We start from the raw sequence: 23312 nt of genomic DNA, 5'->3' as shown, positions 1-23312 counted from the left end.
AATAATTTCACTTGCAATTAAAATTTGAATTTGAGTTTGAATAAGGACAAGTGACAATTTGCTTAGTAATCATGATGACATGGCCATCATTAGGGGAGATTACTGTAGCATGATTCTCGGGGTGTTACAATGTCGTCCCGTAAAAAGTCAGACAAGAGAGAGATGGAGACAGAGGCGCGGGAGAAGAAGGGCAAGAAAGTAAATGAAGAGGATTATTGCCCCCCTTCTTGCTTCACCTTAAGTCAGGCTGAGATTGATCGATTCTTTAAGTGCCTTACTGAAGGAAATATGCCCTAGAGGCAATAATAAAGTTATTTTTATTTCCTTATATCATGATAAATGTTTATTATTCATGCTAGAATTGTATTAACTGGAAACATGATACATGTGTGAATACATAGACAAAACAGAGTGTCATTAGTATGCCTCTATTTGACTAGATCGTTGATCAAAGATGGTTATGTTTCCTAGCCATGGACATGAGTTGTCATTTGATTAATGGGATCACATCATTAGGAGAATGATGTGATTGACTTGACCCATTCCGTTAGTTTAGCACTTGATCGTTTAGTATGTTGTTATTGCTTTCTTCATGACTTATACATGTTCCTATGACTATGAGATTATGCAACTCCTGTTTACCGGAGGAACACTTTGTGTGCTACCAAACGTCACAACGTAACTGGGTGATTATAAAGGTGCTCTACAGGTGTCTCCGAAGGTACTTGTTGGGTTGGCGTATTTCGAGATTAGGATTTGTCACTCCGATTATCGGAGAGGCATCTCTGGGCCCACTCAGTAATGCACATCACTATAAGCCTTGCAAGCATTGTAACTAATGAGTTAGTTGCGGGATGATGTATTACGGAACGAGTAAAGAGACTTGCCGGTAACGAGATTGAACTAGGTATTGAGATACCGACGATCGAATCTCGGGCAAGTAACATACCGATGACAAAGGGAATAACGTATGTTGTTATGCGGTTTGACCGATAAAGATCTTCATAGAATATGTGGGAGCCAATATGAGCATCCAGGTTACGCTATTGGTTATTGACCGGAGACGTGTCTCGGTCATGTCTACATAGTTCTCGAACCCGTAGGGTCTGCACGCTTAACGTTACGATGACAATTATATTATGAGTTTATATGTTTTGATGTACCGAAGGTTGTTCGGAGTCCCGGATGTGATCACGGACATGACGAGGAGTCTCGAAATGGTCGACGCATAAAGATTGATATATTGAACGACTATATTCGGACACCGTAAGTGTTCCGGGTGATTTCGGAAAAAACCGGAGTGCTGGAGGGTTACCGGACCCCCCCCCCCGGGGTAAGTAATGGGCCTTATGGGCCTTAGTGGAGAGAGAGAGAGAGCTGGCCTAGGGCAGGCCGCGCGCCCCTCCCCCTCTGGTCCGAATTGGACTAGGAGAGGGGGGGCGGCGCCCCCCTTTTCTTCTCCCTCTCCCCCTCCTAGTAGGAGTAGGAAAGAGGGGAGTCCTACTCCTACTAGGAGGAGGACTCCTCCTGGCGCGCCATAGAGGGCTGGCCGGCCTCCCCCTTGCTCCTTTATATACGGGGGCAGGGGGCATCCTAGAGACACAACAATTGATCTGTTTGATCTCTTAGCCGTGTGCGGTGCCCCCCTCCACCATAGTCCACATCGATAATACTGTAGCGGTGCTTAGGCGAAGCCCTGCGTCGGTAGAACATCAACATCGTCACCACGCCGTCGTGCTGACGAAACTCTCCCTCAACACTCGGCTGGATCGGAGTTCGAGGGACGTCATCGGGCTGAACGTGTGCTGAACTCGGAGGTGCCGTGCGTTCGGTACTTGATCGGTCGGATCGTGAAGACGTACGACTACATCAACCGCGTTGTGCTAACGCTTCCGCTTTCGGTCTACGAGGGTACGTGGACAACACTCTCCCCTCTCGTTGTTATGCATCACCATGATCTTGCATGTGCGTAGGAATTTTTTTGAAATTACTATGTTCCCCAACAGTGGTATCAGAGTCTGGTTTTATGCGTTGATGTTATATGCACGAGTAGAACACAAGTGAGTTGTGGGCGATATAAGTCATACTTCTTACCAGCATGTCATACTTTGGTTCGGCGGTATTGTTGGATGAAGCGGCCCGAACCGACATTACGCGTACGCTTACACGAGACTGGTTCTATCGACGTGCTTTGCACACAGGTGGCTGGCGGGTGTCAGTTTCTCCAACTTTAATTGAACCGAGTGTGGCTACGCCCGGTCCTTGCGAAGGTTAAAACAACACCAACTTGACAAACTATCGTTGTGGTTTTGATGCGTAGTAAGAACGGTTCTTGCTAAGCCCGTAGCAGCAACGTAAAACTTGCAACAACAAAGTAGAGGACGTCTAACTTGTTTTTGCAGGGCATGTTGTGATGTGATATGGTCAAAGCATGATGCTAAATTTTATTGTATGAGATGATCATGTTTTGTAACCGAGTTATCGGCAACTGGCAGGAGCCATATGGTTGTCGCTTTATTGTATGCAATGCAATCGCCCTGTAATGCTTTACTTTATCACTAAGCGGTAGCGATAGTCGTAGAAGCATAAGATTGGCGAGACAACAACGATGCTACGATGGAGATCAAGGTGTCGCGCCGGTGACGATGGTGATCATGACGGTGCTTCGGAGATGGAGATCGCAAGCACAAGATGATGATGGCCATATCATATCACTTATATTGATTGCATATGATGTTTATCTTTTATGCATCTTATCTTGCTTTGATTGACGGTAGCATTATAAGATGATCTCTCACTAATTTCAAGATAAAAGTGTTCTCCCTGAGTATGCACCATTGCCAAAATTCGTCGTGCCCAGACATCACGTGATGATCGGGTGTGATAAGCTCTACGTCCATCTACAACGGGTGCAAGCCAGTTTTGCACACGCGGAATACTCGGGTTAAACTTGACAAGCCTAGCATATGCAGATATGGCCTCGGAACACTAAGACCGAAAGGTCGAGCGTGAATCATATGGTAGATATGATCAACATAGTGATGTTCACCATTGAAAACTACTCCATTTCACGTGATGATCGGTTATGGTTTAGTTGATTTGGATCACGTGATCACTTAGATGATCAGAGGGATGTCTATATAAGTGGGAGTTCTTAAGTAATATGATTAACTGAACTTTAATTTATCATGAACTTAGTCCTGGTAGTATTAGCATATCTATGTTGTAGATCAATAGCTCGCGTTTAGCTCCCTTGTTTTATTTTTGATATGTTCCTAGAGAAAACTAAGTTGAAAGATGTTAGTAGCAATGATGCGGATTGGATCCGTGATCTGAGGTTTATCCTCATTGCTGCACAAAAGAATTATGTCCTTGATGCACCGCTAGGTGACAAGCCTATTGCAGGAGCAGATGCAAACGTTATGAACGTTTGGCTAGCTCAATATGATGACTACTTGATAGTTTAGTGCACCATGCTTAACGGCTTAGAATCGGGACTTCAAAGACGTTTTGAACGTCATGGACCATATGAGATGTTCCAGGAGTTGAAGTTAATATTTCAAGCAAATACCCGAGTTGAGAGATATGAAGTCTCCAACAAGTTCTATAGCTAAAAGATGGAGGAGAATAGCTCAAGCAGTGAGCATGTGCTCAGATTGTCTGGGTACTATAATCGCTTGAATCAAGTGGGAGTTAATCTTCCAGAAAAAATAGTGATTCACAGAATTCTCTAGTCACCATCACCAAGTTAGTAGAACTTCATGATGAACTATAATATGCAAGGGATGACGAAAGTAATTCCCAAGCTCTTCGTGATGCTGAAATCGATGAAGGTAGAAATCAAGAAAAACATCAAGTGTTGATGGTTAACAAGACCACTAGTTTCAAGAAAAGGGCAAAGGGAAGAAGGGGAAATTCAAGAAGAACGGCAAGCAAGTTGCTGCTCAAGTGAAGAAGCCCAAGTCTGGACCTAAGCCTGAGACTGAGTGCTTCTACTGCAAAGGGTCTGGTCACTGGAAGCGGAACTGCCCCAAGTATTTGGTGGATAAGAAGGATGGCAAGTTGAACAAAGGTATATGTGATATACATGTTATTGATGTGTACCTTACTAGTGTTTATAGTAGCCCGTGGGTATTTGATACTTGTTCGGTTGCTAAAAATTAGTAACTCGAAATAGGAGTTACAGAATGAACAGAGACTAGTTAAGGGTGAAGTGACGATATGTGTTGGAACTGGTTCCAAGATTGATATGATCATCATCGCACACTCCCTATACTTTCGGGATTAGTAAATAAGTGTTAGTTGGTGTTTGCGTTGAGCATAAATATGATTTGATCATGTTTATTGCAATACGGTTATTCATTTAAGTTAGAGAACAATTGTTGTTCTGTTTACATGAATAGAACTTTCTATGGTCATACACACCAATGAAAATGGTTTGTTGGATCTCGATCGTAGTGATACACATATTCATAATATTGAAGCCAAAAGATGCAGAGTTGATAATGATAGTGCAACTTATTTGTGGCACTGCCGTTTAGGTCATATTGGTGCAAAGCGCATGAAGAAACTCCATAAAGATGGACTTTTGGAATCACTTGGTTATGAATCATTTGATGCTTGTGAACCGTGCCTTTTGGGCAAGATGACTAAAACTCCGTTCTCCGGAACAATGGAACAAGCTACTGACTTGTTGGAAATAATACATACCGATGTATGTGGTCCAATGAGTGTTGATGCTCGTGGCGGGTATCGTTATTTTCTGACCTTCACAGATGATTTGAGCAGATATGAGTATATCTGCTTAATGAAACAGAAGTCTGAAACATTTGAAAAGTTCAATTTCAGAGTGAAGTGGAAAAATCATCATAACAAGAAAATAAATTTTCTACGGTCTGATCATGGAGAAAAATATTTGAGTTACGAGTTTGGTCTTCAATTAAAACAACGTGGAATAGTTTCGCAAATTCGTGTCATCAGGAACACCATAGTATAATGGTGTGTCCGAACGTCATAACCGTACTTTATTGGATATAGTGCAATCTATGATGTTTCTTACCGATTTACCACTATAGTTTTGGGGTTATGCATTAGAGACGGCTGCATTCACGTTAAAAAGGGCACCATCTAAATCCGTTGAGACGACACCGTATGAACTGTGGTTTGGCAAGAAACCAAAGTTGTCGTTTCTTAAAGTTTGGGGTTGCGATGCTTATAAGAAAAAGTTTCATCCTGATAAGCTCAAACCCAAATCGGAGAAATGTGTCTTCATAGGATACCCAAAGAAGACAGTTGGGTACACCTTCTATCACAGATCCGAAGGCAAGATATTCGTTGCTAAGAATGGATCCTTTCCAGAGAAGGAGTTTCTCTCAAAAGAAGTGAGTGGGAGGAAAGTAGAACTTGATGAGGTAACTGTACCTGCTCCCTTATTGGAAAGTAGTTCATCACAGAAATCTGTACCTGTGACTCCTACACCAATTAGTGAGGAAGCTAATGATGATGATCATGTAACTTCAGATCAAGTTACTACCGAACCTCGTAGGTCAACCAGAGTGAGATCCGCACCATAGTGGTACGGTAATCTTGTTCTGGAGGTCATGTTACTAGACCATGACGAACCTACGAACTATGAGGAAGCGATGATGAGCCTAGATTCCGCAAAAATGGCTTGAGGCCATGAAATCTGAGATGGGATCCATGTATGAGAACAAAGTATGGACTTTGGTTGACTTGCCCGATGATCGGCAAGCCATAGAAAATAAATGGATCTTCAAGAGGAAGATGGACGCTGATAGTAGTGTTACTATCTACAAAGCTAGACTTGTCGAAAAGGGTTTTTGACAAAGTTCAAGGTGTTGACTACGATGAGAGTTTCTCACTCGTATCTATGCTTAAGTCTGTCCGAATCATGTTAGCAATTGCCGCATTTTATGAAATCTGACAAATGGATAAACAAAACTGCATTCCTTAATGGATTTATTAAAGAAGAGTTGTATATGATGCAACCAGAAGGTTTTGTCAATCCTAAAGGTGCTAACAAAATGTGCAAACTCCAGCGATCCATCTATGGACTGGTGCAAGTATCTCGGAGTTGGAATATACGCTTTGATGAGTTGATCAAAGCATATAGTTGTTGGGGAACGTAGTAATTTCAAAAAAATTCCTACGCACACGCAAGATCATGGTGATGCATAGCAACGAGAGGGGAGAGTGTGATCTACGTACCCTTGTAGATCGACAACGGAAGCGTTTGGTTGATGTAGTCGTACGTCTCCACGACCCGACCGATCAAGCACCGAAACTACGGCACCTCCGAGTTCTAGCACACGTTCAGCTCAATGACGATCCCCAGACTCCGATCCAGCAAAGTGTCGGGGAAGAGTTCCGTCAGCATGACGGCGTGGTGATGATCTTGATGCACTACCGTCGCAGGGCTTCGCCTAAGCACCACTACAATATTATCGAGGACTATGGTGGAAGGGGGCACCGCACACGGCTAAGAATATGATCACATGGATCAACTTGTGTGTCAAGGGGTGCCCTCTGCCCCCGTATATAAAGGATCAAGGGGAGGAGGCCGGCCGGCCCTCTATGGCGCGCCAAGGAGGAGTCCTCCCCCTAGTAGGAGTAGGACTCCTACTAGGAGGGGGAAAGAAGTGGGGAGGGAGAGGGAAAGGGGGGCGCCGCCCCCCTCTCCTAGTCCAATTCGGACCAGGGGGAGGAGGCGCGCGGCCCACCTTTGGCTTCCCCTCTCTCTCTCCACTAAGGCCCATATGGCCCATTACTTCTCCCGGGGGGGGGGGGGGTTCCGGTAACCCTCTGGCTCTCCGGTTTTCTCCGAAATCACCCGGAATACTTTCGGTGTCCGAATATAGCCGTCCAATATATCAATCTTTATGTCTCGACCATTTCGAGACTCCTCGTCATGTCCGTGATCACATCCGGGACTCCGAACTAACTTCGGTACATCAAAACTCATAAACTCATAATATAACTGTCATCGAAACCTTAAGCGTGCGGACCCTACGGGTTCGAGAACAATGTAGACATGACCGAGACACGTCTCCGGTCAATAACCAATAGCGGAACCTGGATGCTCATATTGGCTCCTACATATTCTACGAAGATCTTTATCGGTCAGACCGCATAACAACATACGTTGTTCCCTTTGTCATCGGTATGTTACTTGCCCGAGATTCGATCGTCGGTATCCCATACCTAGTTCAATCTCGTTACCGGCAAGTCTCTTTACTCGTTCCGTAATACATCATCTCACAACTAACTCATTAGTTGCAATGCTTTCAAGGCTTATGTGATGTGTATTACCGAGAGGGCCTTGAGATACCTCTCCGATAATCGGAGTGACAAATCCTAATCTCGAAATACGCCAACCCAACATGTACCTTTGGAGACACCTGTAGAGCACCTTTATAATCACCCATTTACGTTGTGACGTTTGGTAGCACACAAAGTGTTCCTCCGGCAAACGGGAGTTGCATAATCTCATAGTCATAGGAACATGTATAAGTCATGAAGAAAGCAATAGCAACATACTAAACGATCGGGTGCTAAGCTAATGGAATGAGTCATGTCAATCAGATCATTCACCTAATGATGTGATCCCGTTAATCAAATAACAACTCTTTGTTCATGGTTAGGAAACATAACCATCTTTGATTAACGAGCTAGTCAAGTAGAGGCATACTAGTGACACTCTGTTTGTCCATTTTTTCACACATGTATTATGTTTCCGGTTAATACAATTCTAGCATGAATAATAAACATTTATCATGATATAAGGAAATAAATAATAACTTTATTATTGCCTCTAGGGCATATTTCCTTCAATAGTTTTATACAGACTTGCGGTGAAGCCTGTATTTACAAGAAAGTGAGTGGGAGCACTACAACATTTCTGATAAGTATATGTGAATGACATATTGTTGATCGGAAATAATGTAGAATTTTCTGGAAAGCATAAAGGAGTATTTGAAAAGAGTTTTTTCAAAGAAAGACCTCGGTGAAGCTGCTTACATATTGAGCATCAAGATCTATAGAGATAGATCAAGACGCTTGATAAGTTTTTTCAATGAGTACATACCTTGACAAGATTTTGAAGTAGTTCAAAATGGAACAGTCAAAGAAAGAGTTCTTGCCTGTGTTACAAGGTGTGAAATTGAGTAAGACTCAAAGCCCGACCACAGCAGAAGATAGAAAGAGAATGAAAGTCATTCCCTATGCCTCAGCCATAGGTTCTACAAAGTATGCCATGTTGTGTACCAGATCTATTGTATACCCTACCACTGAGTTTGGCAAGGGAGTACAATAGTGATCTAGGAGTAGATCACTGGACAATGGTCAAAATGATCCATAGTGGAATAAGGATATGTTTCTCGATTATGGAGGTGACAAAAGGTTCGTCGTAAAGGGTTACATCGATGCAAGTTTTTTGACACTGATCCAGATGACTCTAAGTCTCAATCTGGATACATATTGAAAGTGGGAGCTATTAGCTAGAGTAGCTCCATGCAGAGCATTGTAGACATAGAAATTTGCAAAATACTTACGGATCTTAATGTGACAGACCCGTTGACTAAAATTATCTCACAAGCAAAACATCTTCACACCTTAGTACTCTTTGGGTGTTAATCACATAGCGATGTGAACTAGATTATTGACTCTAGTAAACCCTTAGGGTGTTGGTCACATGACGATGTGAACTATGGGCATTAATCACATGGCGATGTGAATTATTGGTGTTAAATCACATGACGATGTGAACTAGATTATTGACTCTAGTGCAAGTGGGAGACTAAAGGAAATATGCCCTAGAGGCAATAATAAAGTTATTTTTATTTCCTTATATCATGATAAATGTTTATTATTCATGCTAGAATTGTATTAACTGGAAACATGATACATGTGTGAATACATAGACAAAACAGAGTGTCACTAGTATGCCTCTACTTGACTAGCTCGTTGATCAAAGATGGTTATGTTTCCTAGCCATGGACATGAGTTGTCATTTGATTAAGGGGATCACATCATTAGGAGAATGATGTGATTGACTTGACCCAATCCGTTAGCTTAGCACTTGATCATTTAGTATGTTGCTATTGCTTTCTTCATGACTTATACATGTTCCTATGACTATGAGATTATGCAACTCCTGTTTACCGGAGGAACACTTTGTGTGCTACCAAACGTCACAACATAACTGGGTGATTATAAAGGTGCTCTACAGGTGTCTCCGAAGGTACTTGTTGGGTTGGCGTATTTCGAGATTAGGATTTGTCACTCCGATTGTCGGAGAGGTATCTCTGGGCCCACTCAGTAATGCACATCACTATAAGCCTTGCAAGCATTGTAACTAATGAGTTAGTTGCGGGATGATGTATTACGGAACGAGTAAAGAGACTTGCCGGTAACGAGATTGAACTAGGTATTGAGATACCGATGATCAAATCTTGGGCAAGTAACATATCGATGACAAAGGGAACAACGTATGTTTTTATGCGGTTTGACTGATAAAGATCTTCGTAGAATATGTGGGAGCCAATATGAGCATCCAGGTTCCGCTACTGGTTATTGACCGGAGACGTCTCTCGGTCATTTTGACATAGTTCTCGGAGACATATAAACTCATAATATAACTGTCTACATAACGGTCATCTAGGTTCCGCTACTGGTTATTGACCGGAGACATAAAGATTGATATATTGGACGACTATATTCGGACACCGGAAGTGTTCCGGGTGATTTCGGAAAAAAACCGGAGTGCCGGAGGGTTACCGGAACACCCCCCGGAGAAGTAATGGGCCTTATTGGAGAGAGAGGGCTGGCCTAGGGCAGGCCGCGCGCCCCTCCCCCTCTGGTCTGAATTGGACTAGGAGAGGGGGGACGGCGCCCCCCTTTCCTTCTCCCTTCCCCCTTCCTTTCCCCCTCCTAGTAGGAGTAGGACCTCTTTCCTACTCCTACTAGGAGGAAGACTCCTCCTCTTGGCGTGCCATAGAGGGTCGGCCGGCCTCCCCCTTGCTCCTTTATATACGGGGGCAGGGGGGCACCCTAGAGAAACAACAATTGATCTGTTTGATCTCTTAGTCGTGTGCGGTGCCCCCCTCCACCATAGTCCGCCTTGATAATACTGTAGCGGTGCTTAGGCGAAGCCCTGCGTCGGTAGAACATCAACATCGTCACCACACCGTCGTGCTGACGAAACTCTCCCTCAACACTCGGCTGGATCGGAGTTCGAGGGACGTCATCGGGCTGAACGTGTGCTGAACTCGGAGGTGTCGTGCGTTCGGTACTTGATCGGTCAGATTGTGAAGACGTACGACTACATCAACCGCGTTGTGCTAACGCTTCCGCTTTCGGTCTACTAGGGTACGTGGACAAGACTCTCCCCTCTCGTTGCTATGCATCACCATGATCTTGCGTGTGCGTAGGAAATTTTTGAAATTACTATGTTCCCCAACACTTACCGGAGTCAAAGTTAGTTCCGGTTACTGTGGCAAGATAAGCAGATAGCTAGCCACGGACAAGAAAAGGTTCAGCGGGATGAAGTCCCATGACTGTCATGTGATGATGACGTAGATACTACCTGTTGCCCTTAGAGGGATAATGGACAAGCACGTCTGTGACACGCTTATTGGTCTTTGCAACTTTTTCGACGTCATCTCTCGAAAGTCGATCAGTGTGAAGCAGCTCCGAAGGCTACAGGAAGAGATCATTGTGATACTGAATGAGCTTGAGATGCTTCTCGCCTGCATTCTTTTACGTGATGGCGCATCTGTGTTTCCATATTGTGGACGACATAATATACCTGGGGCCGTCATTCCTGCACAACATGATGCCGTTTGAGAGGATGAATGGCATCATCAAAGGATTTGTTCGTAACATGTCCTGTCCGGATGGAAGTATCGCCCAGGGCTATCCGACACAAGAGTGCATCTCTTTCTGCGAGAATTTTCTATATGACGCAGACCAGCCGCCTGGTGTTGGTGTTGGTTTGCCCGTTAACAAGCACGATGGGAGGCTCGAAGGAGAAGGTCACTCCAACGGTCGCAGGGAACTGCATGTGGCATGCTCAGATTGACGCAACGACTTTAACAGAGCAAACTTGGTAGTGCTACAACACCTAGACGAGGTAGATCCTTTTGTGGCACTGCACAAAGAAATTATCGCAAAGAAGTATCATGACCGGGGGGTATGCAGGACGGACGCCAAAGTTACTAAAGAGCACAACTCCACTTTCCTGCATTGGTTCAAAGAGCATATTATTGCTAATCCCCCGGAGGAGGGCTCTAAGGACAGATTGCTCATATACGCCTTAGCACATGGTCCCTCGCCCAACCTCGTAACCTATCAGGCATACGATATCAATGGATACACGTTCTACACGGAGGCCAAAAATATGGACAGTGATGATCAGAACTCAGGGGTGACGATGGAATGCATGACCGGCAGCGACAACGGCGCAACTGATAGATTTTACGGAAGGGTCGAGGATATCTGGGAGCTTGACTACTCTGGACTGCACAACACGACGATATTCCGTGTCAGATGGGCTAAGAATGTCGAAAGAGAAAACCGGTATTTCACTACCATGACTATACCCGACGCAAAGAGTGCTACCGTGAACGCTATCGCAAAAAACAAGCCATGGGTACACGCTAAGCACGTGACACAATGCTTCTTCATAACCGACCCGCGCAATCCTAGCCGTGTTGTCGTGAGAAGAGGCAAAAGGAACATCATTGGAATGGATGGAGTCGCCAACGAGGAAGACTACGACCAGTACGGCAACCCAATGAGGGAAGATGACGATGATGATGAAGTATACGTCAAAAGAAGAATCAATACTACATTACCTAAGAAAAATCATACTCCATGAAAAAGGAAAAGTCACAATGAGGGGCTCAATTATTCTTCAACGAACAAGAAAGGAAAGAAGCTCACTCAAAAACAAAAACGTCAACACTGAGGAACCATATGTTATCGGTCAAATGATGTAATATATATGTTCCTATTTTGTATACACACTTAGCCATTATTATGCATGGGTCCAATGATGTAATATATATGTTCCTATTTTGTATACATACTTAACCGTCAAATGATGCAATATATATCGCCTTCCCTTCGTTCACTGCTTTTGGAAAAAAATGAGTGAAAATAAAGGAAAAGAAAATAGAAGGAAACAAACAGGAAAACTGCTATATAGGTACTGCTTATAGCAGCAGCGCTTTTTTGAGAAAAGAGCTACAGTTTGTCAAGATAGCAGTAGCGGTTTCCTCATAAAACCGATATAGCTACCTGGAGTAGCTGTAGTGCGTTTCCTCATAAAGAAGAAGCAGAAGAAGCAGAGGATACGAAAACCTAACAAACTAGGGATTGGACGACTGGTGATCACAAAGATGGTACGTGGCAAGTTTGAGCCATTAGAGCCGGAAGAACCTCACAAGTGCTATGGGAACCAAGTAGGATGCATCCTATGGGAATGCGCGAGCATCAACAACGATGACTTAAGGAGTAAAGAACATTTGACACAGTTGCTCCTGACGAAGTTGCACAAGAGATTCAAGTTCCCCGACCGGGATGATAACATAGAACAACCGTGGGATGATCCGAAGATGAAAAATATTAACAATCACGCCATGGGCATGTTCAGCAATGATTTGGCCTCCTAGAAAGGGAGGGTGAAACGAGCTATTGAGGCTGAGGAACCCCTGTCCAAGATTCTGGAGGAAAATCCGACACTTACGAAAGAGGAGTTTGAAAAGTTCAAGGACACTTGCGCTATCGAGGCAGCCAAGGCTAAGGCTGTGAAATTCAAGAGCCTTCAGCAAAGGAACACGGGGAAGCATCGCCTCGGAAGTCGTGGCTACCTCGGTAAAAGGCCCATATGGGATAAGGAGGACGCGGAACATGAAGCCGTGGGTCTCCCAGACCCCTTTGCGAAGTTCACCAACCCCTTGGAGCGTGTGTTCATCAGGGCCCGCTACAAGTGGGACAAGGAAAAGAAGGTTTTTTACACAGACAAGATCACGAGGAGATTGATTAGACTACTGGTAATTATTCTTTTACCACCTTACATTTAGCTCCAGATCTAGTCGACTACACATTAGTAAACGGTTCACATTCCTTCTGCAGGAGAAGCAACACCAGCTTGCAGCCGAAAGCCCTACTTCTCCGATAAGGCCCAAGTGAGACACCCCTCTCAACCGGGCCTTGAACGAACTTAAGGGACTCCCTTTGGGCCAGCGGCCGCAATATGGTCGTGTGCACGGCGCCGGAGACGGTGCCACGTGGAAGCTGTTTTACAACGAGGGCCCGGAGGACAAGAAGCAGAAAAAGAAGTTTAGTCAGGCAGACATCGACGAGAAGGTGAAGCTTGCATTCGAGAAAAAAGCAGCTGAGGACGCGAAAAAAACATACGAGGATAAAAATGAGTTGCTACAGCAGGCAGTCATTGCTGCCGTAACTACCTACAGAAATGATTTCGCTACTAACTTGGTCCCGGCTATCATCAACTGGACGAAGGAAAATCTAGAAAAGACGGTACATGATTTCCCGTTGTCCAGTTTCGTCGCGAGCAACTCCGTGAACAACAACACCACCGCACCATCACTTGCTCACGCAAGCGGGCCTCGTCTCGCACCCGCGCCCGCTCATAGATGTCCGTCCTCAGTCTCTGGCGCGCTAGGCGGGCCTTCGTCTTTGGCTGAGCTCGACGCCCTCACGGTAATTACATGTCGCACGAACATATATATATCTAGAATATTCCATTTCCATTGCCTTTCGGATGTTTTACGCCGCAGACATGTGTTTGCAGGCCGATGAAACCCCATGCACCGTACTCTACTTGATCAAAGGCCAGAAGATGGATGTGGGAAAGGGGTGATAACGAATCACTTGGATCTCACGTTCCACAACCAGCCGATGCCCGCTGGGCACTTCAGGGTTACCTTGTCAAGTGTGACATCGGGGCACGAGGATTTTCCTCCTCCAGTACGGCATGGGGGACGGGACGACGAGACCCCGCTACGGATTGGAAGCTGCAAGGATTGGGTGCTGCTATGGCCGAAGAATCTTCTTCGTCTGGAGCCGGCCGAGAGCACACCAATAACCACACATCAACAAGCATGTATGGAGACCACCACCCCACCTACGCAATTACCAGCTCTTGTAGTGTCGGGTGAGAGCGGCGGACGACGTGATGAATAGGGTGCAATAGTACTGACTGATGTAATAGGTCCCGTAGAACAAAGAATGGATGATGAGATGGAGGAGATGGAGGACCCAATGGGTTTCCACAATACAAACGCGTATGAGGGTGACTTAGATATGATGAGTCAACCATATGACGAATCGGGCTATCAGCATGCTAATGAGGATATGGATGATTTGCTCGGGCAGGAACGTCGTAGCAGGGATTGCAAGAAGTCTCTCTTCATGAAATCCTCATAGGACATGCCTGAAGATGCCGCCTCAACACAGGCTCAACTAGTCGGGGGTCATACAGTGCTTAGCCTGACAACACTGGGGCAGGGGTTAAGGAAGGGTCTGGAAGGTGTGCCCAAGAAGAAGGAGAGGAAGAGACCGGGGAAGATAGCTGTCTCCAAACAAGCCAGAGCACATAGCAGTCATACGGTGGATTCCGAAGAGCGTGTACCCGTGAAAGGTGTAGCCATGTTCCATCTCACGGGCGAGCCGATGCTACCGCCGAAACCGCTGGAGGCACTATCAAGGGATCTCATGAGACTGCACGACCATGTGCTGTCGACTGAGAAAAGCCTACTAGCCTCGAAGGATCCAGGATATCCGACATACGCGGCTCATGTGCCTGAGGGGAAGTGCTACGTCGACACACGGCCTGCGAAGGTGTTCTTCTTGCGGTTTGACCATATCTTTGAGAAGTTTCTGACAAGGCAGCTCGATTTTACAATCGTCCGCCTTTTTGCGCTACATATGAGCTCCGTCATGAAGAGAGAAGAAGTCTCGCAAATCTATGTGGTGGATCCGTACTACATGCACGAGTCTTTCGGCTATTTTGAGCGTGAAACTGCTAGGGAGTACCTTCAAAACTTCATGGTACAGAATAAGGACCAGAAAATTGTCCTCCTGCCTTATCATCCAAAGTAAGTCAGTTCCTGACAACCCTTTCGTAGATTTCAATTATTCCTTCTCGCTCATATGGAGAATAATTTGAGGTGTCTTTTCCCCGCAGCAACGGGCACGCCGTCCTTATCGTTCTTTACCCGCGAGTCTCCCACGCTGTGTATTTCGACCCTACTAGAGACTACGAGAAGAAGGACTACACCCACATAATGAATATTCTAGATGATGTTCTCCAAGGCTTCAGCATTAGGGGTGGCCACCTGCAGATCAGGAAACAAAGGAACAAGAAGTTGGGTTTCTCGCATAAAACTAACTTCTGCTGCATCCATGCCCCAAAACCAAGCAAGAAAGATGGATTCTACCTCCTTCGTCTCATGATTGAGTTCAACACGGATCACCAAAAGCTTCGTATGACAACCAGAAACAATGATCATGCCCGCAAGTGGGTAGAATCTCATGGAGAAGCGGATTATAAACTTAGAGATGACTTCTTTCGCATCCAAAGGGACATTGCGATGATCATCATGAAAGAAGTCGTCGATGAGAAGGGGATGTTCCACCATGGCCCTATATCGCGAGCTGACGTCCGGACTCGCATAAGCAACGTCATGACCTCACGCCATTCAAGAAGCTAGGGTCCATCCTTGATGATATGGAAGGATGGAACTTCTGGTGATTTACGATGCCGATGATGATGATATGTGTCGGTTGAACTTGTATACTTTATGTAGCGATTAAACTTTGTGATGTCCACGGTCCCGGCCGAAAACTTGCATAACGCTACTTTGTTAGTTTGGGTACGATGACATGCGTACCTCCACTACTAGGGAAAACCTTATACACAGAGGTATAGTAGTAGCGCTGGCCAAAACACGGCGCTATTGCTACTTATTAGTGCTCTAGTTAATTACTTTGCGTACTATATGTTGCATCTAGTTGCTAACCCTTTCTTTTTCGTGTTGCTCTAGTATATTTTTTTTGCATATGATCATGCATTCTCTTGATAAAGATGCATGTCTAACAGGTACCTAGATTCTTGACGGCGAAGGAGTACTATGTCGTGTACAAAGGGAAGGTTACGGGAGTGTACGATGAGTGGTATGAGTGTCAGGCGCAAGTCGAGGGGGTCTCGGGCGCCAGCCATAAAGGCTTCAAAAGCAGACAAGAAGCACAAGCTAGTTACTTGAGGTACACGCTAGCGCGAGAGAGGCCTCATAACCGCCGCCTCATGTACTGCATAGTTCCGCTATCACTCATAGTGATAACGCTTCTCGCGCATATCATTGTTTAGATGGATGACGTTGTAGTTGCAAGTATTCGAGACTTGCATGTATCGCTATTTTCGAGATGATGACGAGAGACCACTTTGTGTTGGGTGATGATTATGATGAGACTATTTGTATGTATATGCTATGATTACATTTGTGGTCTTGCAACCATTTGTATGTGTATGATGATGGCATTTGTATGTGCTAAAGATTCTTGTATAAAGCCTGTTCAAATACAAAACAAATATGCAGGAAAAAACAAAAAACTAATAAAATTAGTAGTAGCGAGTGGAGAAAAGTTAGTAGCAGCATGCCAGTAGCAGTAGCGCGGCCCAGCAAAGCGCGCTAGAGATATTAGCAGTAGCGAGCTTCCATACAGCACGCTGATGCTACACTTGTATAGCAGTAGCGCGGGCGTACACGCGCTGCTGCTACAGGTTAGCTGTAGCGCCTTATCAGTAGTGTAGGGTCGTCGTTGCCACCCCATCGAATCGATGCTAGCAGGAAAACATAACCTAAAGAAAAGAAAAACATAACGGAGTGTCCCCCACTCCTTTTGCCAACGACAAGGCGACCAGACGGGGGAAAGGAGGGAGACCAAGGTGGCAGTGTGGAGGAGACGCCACTCCTATGGTTTTCTTGGTTGGAGTCGGTTACTATCGGTTCCTTATCCTGCTTCAGGTGCATCCACCTTTAGTGCACGTGGGATATAGTCGGTTCTAGAAAACTAAAACAACAACATTAGAATACACTTTCCCTCTCATCGGGTTTTTTTTCCTTCTCTCGCTGTCTTTGCTGGCGTAGAGCTTTCTCTCCTCCTATTCATCGATCCTCACCGTGACTTTTGCTTGGGTTGATCTAGGGGCAATCTCTACACTGTTGCCCGACCTTGGTGATACGTGGCGGCGACAGGGTTCAAGGAGTTTCTTCGAGTAGATTGATTACTGTTCTGATGATCAGCGATCCGTCAGATTTTTCATCAGGTAAGAGGGGAATGGATGGTCTTGAGGGTATGGTGGAAAGATTGGGTCTCTTGGAGGAAGACATCGACGGTGTTGTGTTCGAGAGGGGAGTGACGGTATCCCATGTTTTGGAAATTTTGAACTTTTTTGAAAATTGTGAACCTGCAGAATAGGGTGCTCTTCAAGCCTGACTGGGTTATGCGCACGAACATCAACGCTGGGGATGATCTGTCCAAGACTCCAAGTACATGAACAATGCCACCAAGTGGAACAACGACTTCGCCACTGCCATGGTCAAGCTCCCGCCCGAGGATACTCGTTTCGAGATAAGGAAGAAGTGCACTTTGAATTTGAACGGAGGCTCAAGACGAGCTTAACTTTGAATTTGAAAAGCCAACAACCAGCTAGAAATTACAACAAACAACACGCAACCAGCTAGAAATTACAACAAACAACACGCAACACAACAATGAGCGAATCATACAAATGGGCTAAGGGCATCTAGCCCGCAAATTTTCTCCCTCATCCATCCGCGAACAGGGGGATCAGTCTGCGAACACGGATGCGGGAGGACGCGCGCCATCCAACTGTAGCCACATACATTTCAAACTCTTTTTCAACAAACCGGATGAAGTTCATGCAAATAAGGCCGGGTGTCATATAAACATGACGGATTTCATACAAACACGGCGGGTTTTCATTACATTTCAAACATTTAAAACAAGAAAAACAACCCAGCCCTAAACCTATCCTACGGCGGCGGCGGCGCCCGACGTCCAAGCCCGTGTCGTCCTCTATCCGCCGTCTCCATGAGTACCGGCGATAAGGCCGATGAAGTGAAGATGTGGTCTCTGACAAGGAAGAGTAGAACATGGGACATAAGGCACCACCGCCTCCAGAAGTGCATTGGGATTCATGGTGGAACAACTCGCTGATGTAGAAGTCGTACCTCCAGAAGAAGCACTCTTTGCCCCTGGAGTCGGGCCGATGCCAGCAAGGATAACCCTCGCCTCCTGCCTCATCATCAGGTTGTGGAGACGGGCTGGCAGTGCCCTAAGTTCAACATACCGACGGTCCCTGACTCTGAGCTTTAGCAACTATTCTTTACAAGATATTTAGGGCCTGTTCTGGAACTCTCCCACTCTGATCTTCCCAAACTCCAGGTGAAAAATGAAGCCGAACGCATTAGCTCCGAGAAGCTGAAATAGTGAAGCTGGGATGGGCCGTAGTGCATTTTTGCGGAGCGAGGAGAACTCCTCCTGCACGTACAGATCCGCCCACCCTGGCCTCTTTCCCGCCGGATCCCCTGCTCAGCGGCGCACGTCCCGGCACCAGGTTGGAGCAGCGAGCCCTTGACAATGGCGAACTCAGCAGGTCGCCATTGATGCCGGAGCCAGGAGCAGCAGCCCGGAGGCCGAGCCCCCTCGCCCAAACCACAAGGTGAGCTCCTATGTCAGACTTGGTGCCCCTGTACTGTTAATGGAAACTGAATTTTTGTTGCACATCTTTGCCTCCAGCCAGCCCAATGGGGAGCCTAACGGGCTTTTTGCCTCCCAACTAGGCTGCAGCGAAGGGAGAAGCCAGCGTCTCTCCAGAACGTTTTTTGATCGCTGGGTGAAGTGAGGAGCTCGCTCCAGAAGCTGAAATCGTGGATTCGGTGGAGCTAGGAGAATTCCAGAACAGGCCCTTATTGTTGTCTGTAGAAAAAAGAAGCTATATTTACATTTGGAGTCTATTGCTACAATCTTCCAGTGCCGATTTGAAGTGTCTGAAGCTAGAAAAAAATATTGCTACATAACTTTATTTGAAGTGTCTGAAGCTAGAAAAAAAATATTATGTACAACTTGTCAAGCATCCAGTGCAGCTAGCAAGAACATTATTCATCACAGTTTGTCAAACATCCAGTTCAACCATTGAGCTCAGGACAGTTTACAACTCCAAAGCTAGATGCACTGGTGCTATCTCGGAACAATCGGCTGCCAATTAGGAATTTCAAGAAACCGACCCACACGCGGCACGCCATGCAGAATCGATATGGCACTATGGATGGCCTGCACCTCCACAGCAGTCCAAAGGTTCATCGAGTATAGCATGCCTGCAACGGGAACGACAATCAAACAAAGGATACCGCACACGCACATCGCCAGGGTGGACGAGTCCTCTGGAAGGGGGTGGATACCTATTATCATGGACAAAGACCCGAGACCGAGCCTCAACACCATTAGTGAGGACCTCCGACATTGCCTTCAATGCCGCTCGTTGCGACAGTCATCGACGCTCTGCCGGCTGTTGCCCAGGAGCGTCTGCTCTAGCCAACCTTGGCTCCCCTGTGCGACCTCCGGCGACAACTCGTCCCTGCTTTCCATCGACCAGCGACTCGGCGATGGTGCTGCACAGAGGGAAGGAGGCTGAGTCAGGTGGTCCCTTCCTAGCCCTGAGGTAGACACTCGAGGCGAGGATTTGACAGCGAAACAGGGAACACCATGTCTTGGTCAAAGGTGGAGGTCTGGCTCAGCTCAGAGAGTATCTTACCAAGCTTCCTTGGTTGTATCTTAGTGTCAACATCTCTTTCCCAGCTGCTTCTTGGCGTGATTGAAAATTTAATGACAGTATAGTGTGTATCACTGTTTGCTTAACCGATAGCTTTTCGTGCGGCAGTCTTAACGCTTCTGGCGCTTCTGAGGGCATTTCTTGGCTTTGTGGCCTTCTTCATTGCATAAGGAGCATACAAACACTCGTGTTGGACAGCTCCTGGCCTTGTGCCCTTCCTGATCACAGCTAACACATCGAAGAACCCACTTCATATCTGATGAATGTTTAGCAGTACCAGGGTCCTGTTCTTCCAATACTTTGGACATGTTGGAGGATGTAGCTATAGTGCTGCTCTCTTCTAATTCTTTTGACGTGTTGCCAGATATAGCTCCGAACTTCTGCGGACACATACGGGCATAGTGACCTTCTTCACGGCATGTAGAGCACATCCTTTTCTCCCCTTCTGTTTTTGTTTTACATGTTCTAACCATTGGACTAGACTTGTTGGAGGTCAGTACTTTTGCTTTTGAGGGGCAACACTGATCGTACAATATCGGCTTCGTTTCTGATGATTGTTTGGCAGTACCAGGGTCCTGGCCTTCTAATTCTTTGGACAGGTTGGTGGCTGTAGCTATAGTGCTGCTCTCTTCAAATTCTTCGGACACGCTGGGGCTGTTCTGAGGACACTGAAAGGCAAAGTGACCTTCTTCACGGCACGTAAAGCAAATTGGACTAGACCCATCGGCTCTAAGTACTTTTTCTTCTGATTTTGCGGAACACTTGGCAGGTGTAGATGATGTGCTGCCTCGTTTTGATAGTGCAAGCCGCAGAGCACCTTGGAAATTCAAGGGGCACTGAGCAAGATAATGATCCTGACATTCACAAACAAAGCATTTAACTTCGCTCAGTCGGCACTCTCCATCCAGATGATATTCGTCACAGCTTGAGCAACCGAGACCATGTGTACTAGCAGTATGCCCTATCTCTCCACAGCGGGTGCAAGCGCGACTCTCCGACTTGTTCTGCTGGCAACACCACATGCTACAGTGGCCATTTTTGCCACAGACTGTGCAAATGATTCTGTGCTCTTGATCCTTGAAACGGCACTTACTACTGTAATGTCCTTCCTTGCCGCAGACCAAACAAGTGATTATCCCATTCATTTTGTCCTGATGCTCTGTTCTACCGCCTTCCCATGGACCTTCACGTTGACTACTGCAAAAGTGGAAATCTTTTTGCCTCCCTAGTGAGGTAGTGAGCGAACCATAATTCCGTGGAGGCCACTCTTGCGAATAGTGGCCTTGGTACCCAGAGGAATGGCATGCGATGTGCTCTGTTTTGCCGCCTTCCCATGGACTTTCATGTTGGTTACTGCAAAAGCGGAAATCTTTTTGCCACCCTAGCAAGGTAGTGAGCAAACCATAATTCCATAGAAGCCAATCTTGCGAATATTGGCCTTGGTACCCAGAGGAATGGCATGCGATGTGCTCCGTTGTGCGGCCTTCCCATGGACTCTTATGTTGGTTACTGCTTTGCCTCCCTAGTGAGGTAGTGAGTGAACCATCATTCCATAGAGGCCACTCTTCTACTACTTTTGACAGGTTGGCAGATATAGCTCTTAACTTTTGAGGACACTGACGGTCATAGTGACCTTCTTCACGGCATGTAAAGCATATCCTTCTCTTGAATCTCTTCCCTGAGTTTTTTGTTTTACATGCTCTGAATATTGGACTAGACTTGTCGGGGGTCAGTACTTCCCCTAGCGTGGTAGTGAGCGAACCATCATTCCATCGAGGCCACTCTTGCGAAGAGTGACCTTGGTGCCCAGACGAATGGCATGCGATGTGCTTCGCTGTACCACCTTCCCATGGACTTTCATGTTGGTTACTGCAAAAGCGGCTGCTGAGGTCTGCGGCTGTCTCCCACTTTCTTTTTGACTCAATTTCCTGAGTCTTGAGAGATAACCCATTGGTTTCCATTTGAACTGTTTCTGACCAGGGATAACAGATAAGAGTGGAAAATATGAGACAAGGAAGAATCTAGTTTGAGGAGTAGGATAAAAATGATATTGTAGAAGTCACTGTGTAGAACTGTTGATGCAACAGAATATAGCCCAAACAGCTAAACAATATCCACTGATGTACATGCATACAGGGGCTCAACTATACAGGTGCAAGCAATGCCTCAACTATATACGTACTTCCGTTTGAGCACAGGTGTCGATATCCTCCTACTGCCGATCTGAAAATCTAACATGTGAAGAGAGGGGCTAAACATTCATGAATGGTTAATGATACCTTAAAAGTTAATCATACAAGAGTCAGACAAATCTCACACCTCACATCATTGTTATAAGAGCATGCAGAAAGGTTCAAAGAGTCTGAAACCTATACAATGCCATAACCCACCCATATGCCTTCAGGACAGAGAACAATTATCTTTAATACACGACATGCACTTGTACATTGGAATTTTACCTTCGCTGTCACTGACGCATATCGGATCGTCTTCCCTCGACCCTTCCATGATGCGGTTGCTGCCAGTGCTCTAGGAAGAACGAAGCTATATTAATAATAATTCTGAAAAAAAAACATGGTGTTTGAAAGAAAGCAAAGTTTACATCACATAAAAGACCTGGTTAGCTAATATGGTGTCAGAATCGAAAACTGTGTATACTATATAAGCATCTTCGTAAGACCGAGGTAAAGCAAAACAAAAAAAATCTGTTTTTCATTATTTATTTATTCATGAATACCATACTATAATGTTTGCTAGGTAATCGTTAACCATTCTTGCAACAAATACATTAGTTGCGAAATCTAATATGCGTGTGTTGGACATACTGTATATTTGATATGATATGCATAAAAAGAAGAAGGAAAAAGATGGTTCGGTGGGACTGCTCTGCTATGTAGGCCTGGAATTCACTCTCTGTTTCCACCTAACGCACGCACCAAATCAGGTGCCTATACCGAGGAACGAGGATCTAAACGGAAGGGGAACTGGATCAACAGAAGATGAGTGAGTGAGATCCGCGGTGAGATACCTGATGGGGCATCAGCAGCTGTGAGCAGGAGAAGGGAGACCCGGCGGCGGCGACGGCGGGGGCGGGGTCAACAACCGGAGTGCCGCCTTGCGTTTCGGTTCGGAACTTTTGTTGGGAAATACTAGAAGCAGCAACGAGTGGGGATGAGGGATCGAGGAGCAGTAAGGCAAACTGGTTTTCTTTTTAGAAATACTAGTAAGGTTTTTTTTTAGGCAAAGAAGTACTCCCTCCGTCCCGTAATATAAGAGCGTTTTTCACACTACACTGGTGTAAAAAAACACTATTATATTATGGGACAGAGGGAGTAGTATTGGGTTGGTTCGAATTATGAACCTAAATAGAGTAGACTGGGGCATTGGGTTTTTTTTAGCGAGTCAATAT

General features: G+C 45.7%; 1 protein-coding gene across 3 annotated transcripts; it reads right to left on the bottom strand.

Moving 5' to 3' along the window:
- Positions 1-18175: 18175 nt before the first annotated feature.
- LOC125555578 (uncharacterized) lies at positions 18176-23063 on the bottom strand. 3 transcript variants are annotated; one of them, XR_015603906.1, is made up of 4 exons: positions 22932-23063; positions 22363-22432; positions 19886-21875; positions 18176-19742 (listed from the first exon to the last, which is right to left on the bottom strand). XR_015603906.1 is itself a non-coding variant. In XM_087525422.1 (3 exons), exons 1-3 carry the CDS (start codon positions 22941-22943, stop codon positions 20014-20016), a joined length of 1944 nt encoding a protein of 647 aa, XP_087381548.1. In that variant the 5' UTR covers positions 22944-23063; the 3' UTR covers positions 18176-20013. The 3 variants fall into 3 exon arrangements, 1 of the variants encoding a protein (XP_087381548.1); XR_015603905.1 differs by having other exon boundaries at positions 18177-19448; positions 19533-21875; XM_087525422.1 differs by having other exon boundaries at positions 18176-21875.
- Between the last annotated feature and the right edge of the window lie 249 nt (positions 23064-23312).

This window comes from Triticum urartu, chromosome 5A (genome assembly GCF_056163025.1).
Source record: "Triticum urartu cultivar PI428250 chromosome 5A, HENAU_Tu73, whole genome shotgun sequence".
Classification (NCBI taxonomy): Eukaryota; Viridiplantae; Streptophyta; class Magnoliopsida; order Poales; family Poaceae; genus Triticum; species Triticum urartu.
Note: the sequence above shows the minus strand (reverse complement) of the source record. Positions and strands in the feature narration are given on the sequence as shown.

Excerpts from the sequence above, each read along its gene's own strand:
- LOC125555578 (XM_087525422.1), bottom strand. Across the intron at positions 21,876-22,362 it reads ATGCGTCAGTGACAGCGAAG|AAACAGTTCAAATGGAAACC; the intron begins GTAAAATTCCAA and ends ATCCCTGGTCAG.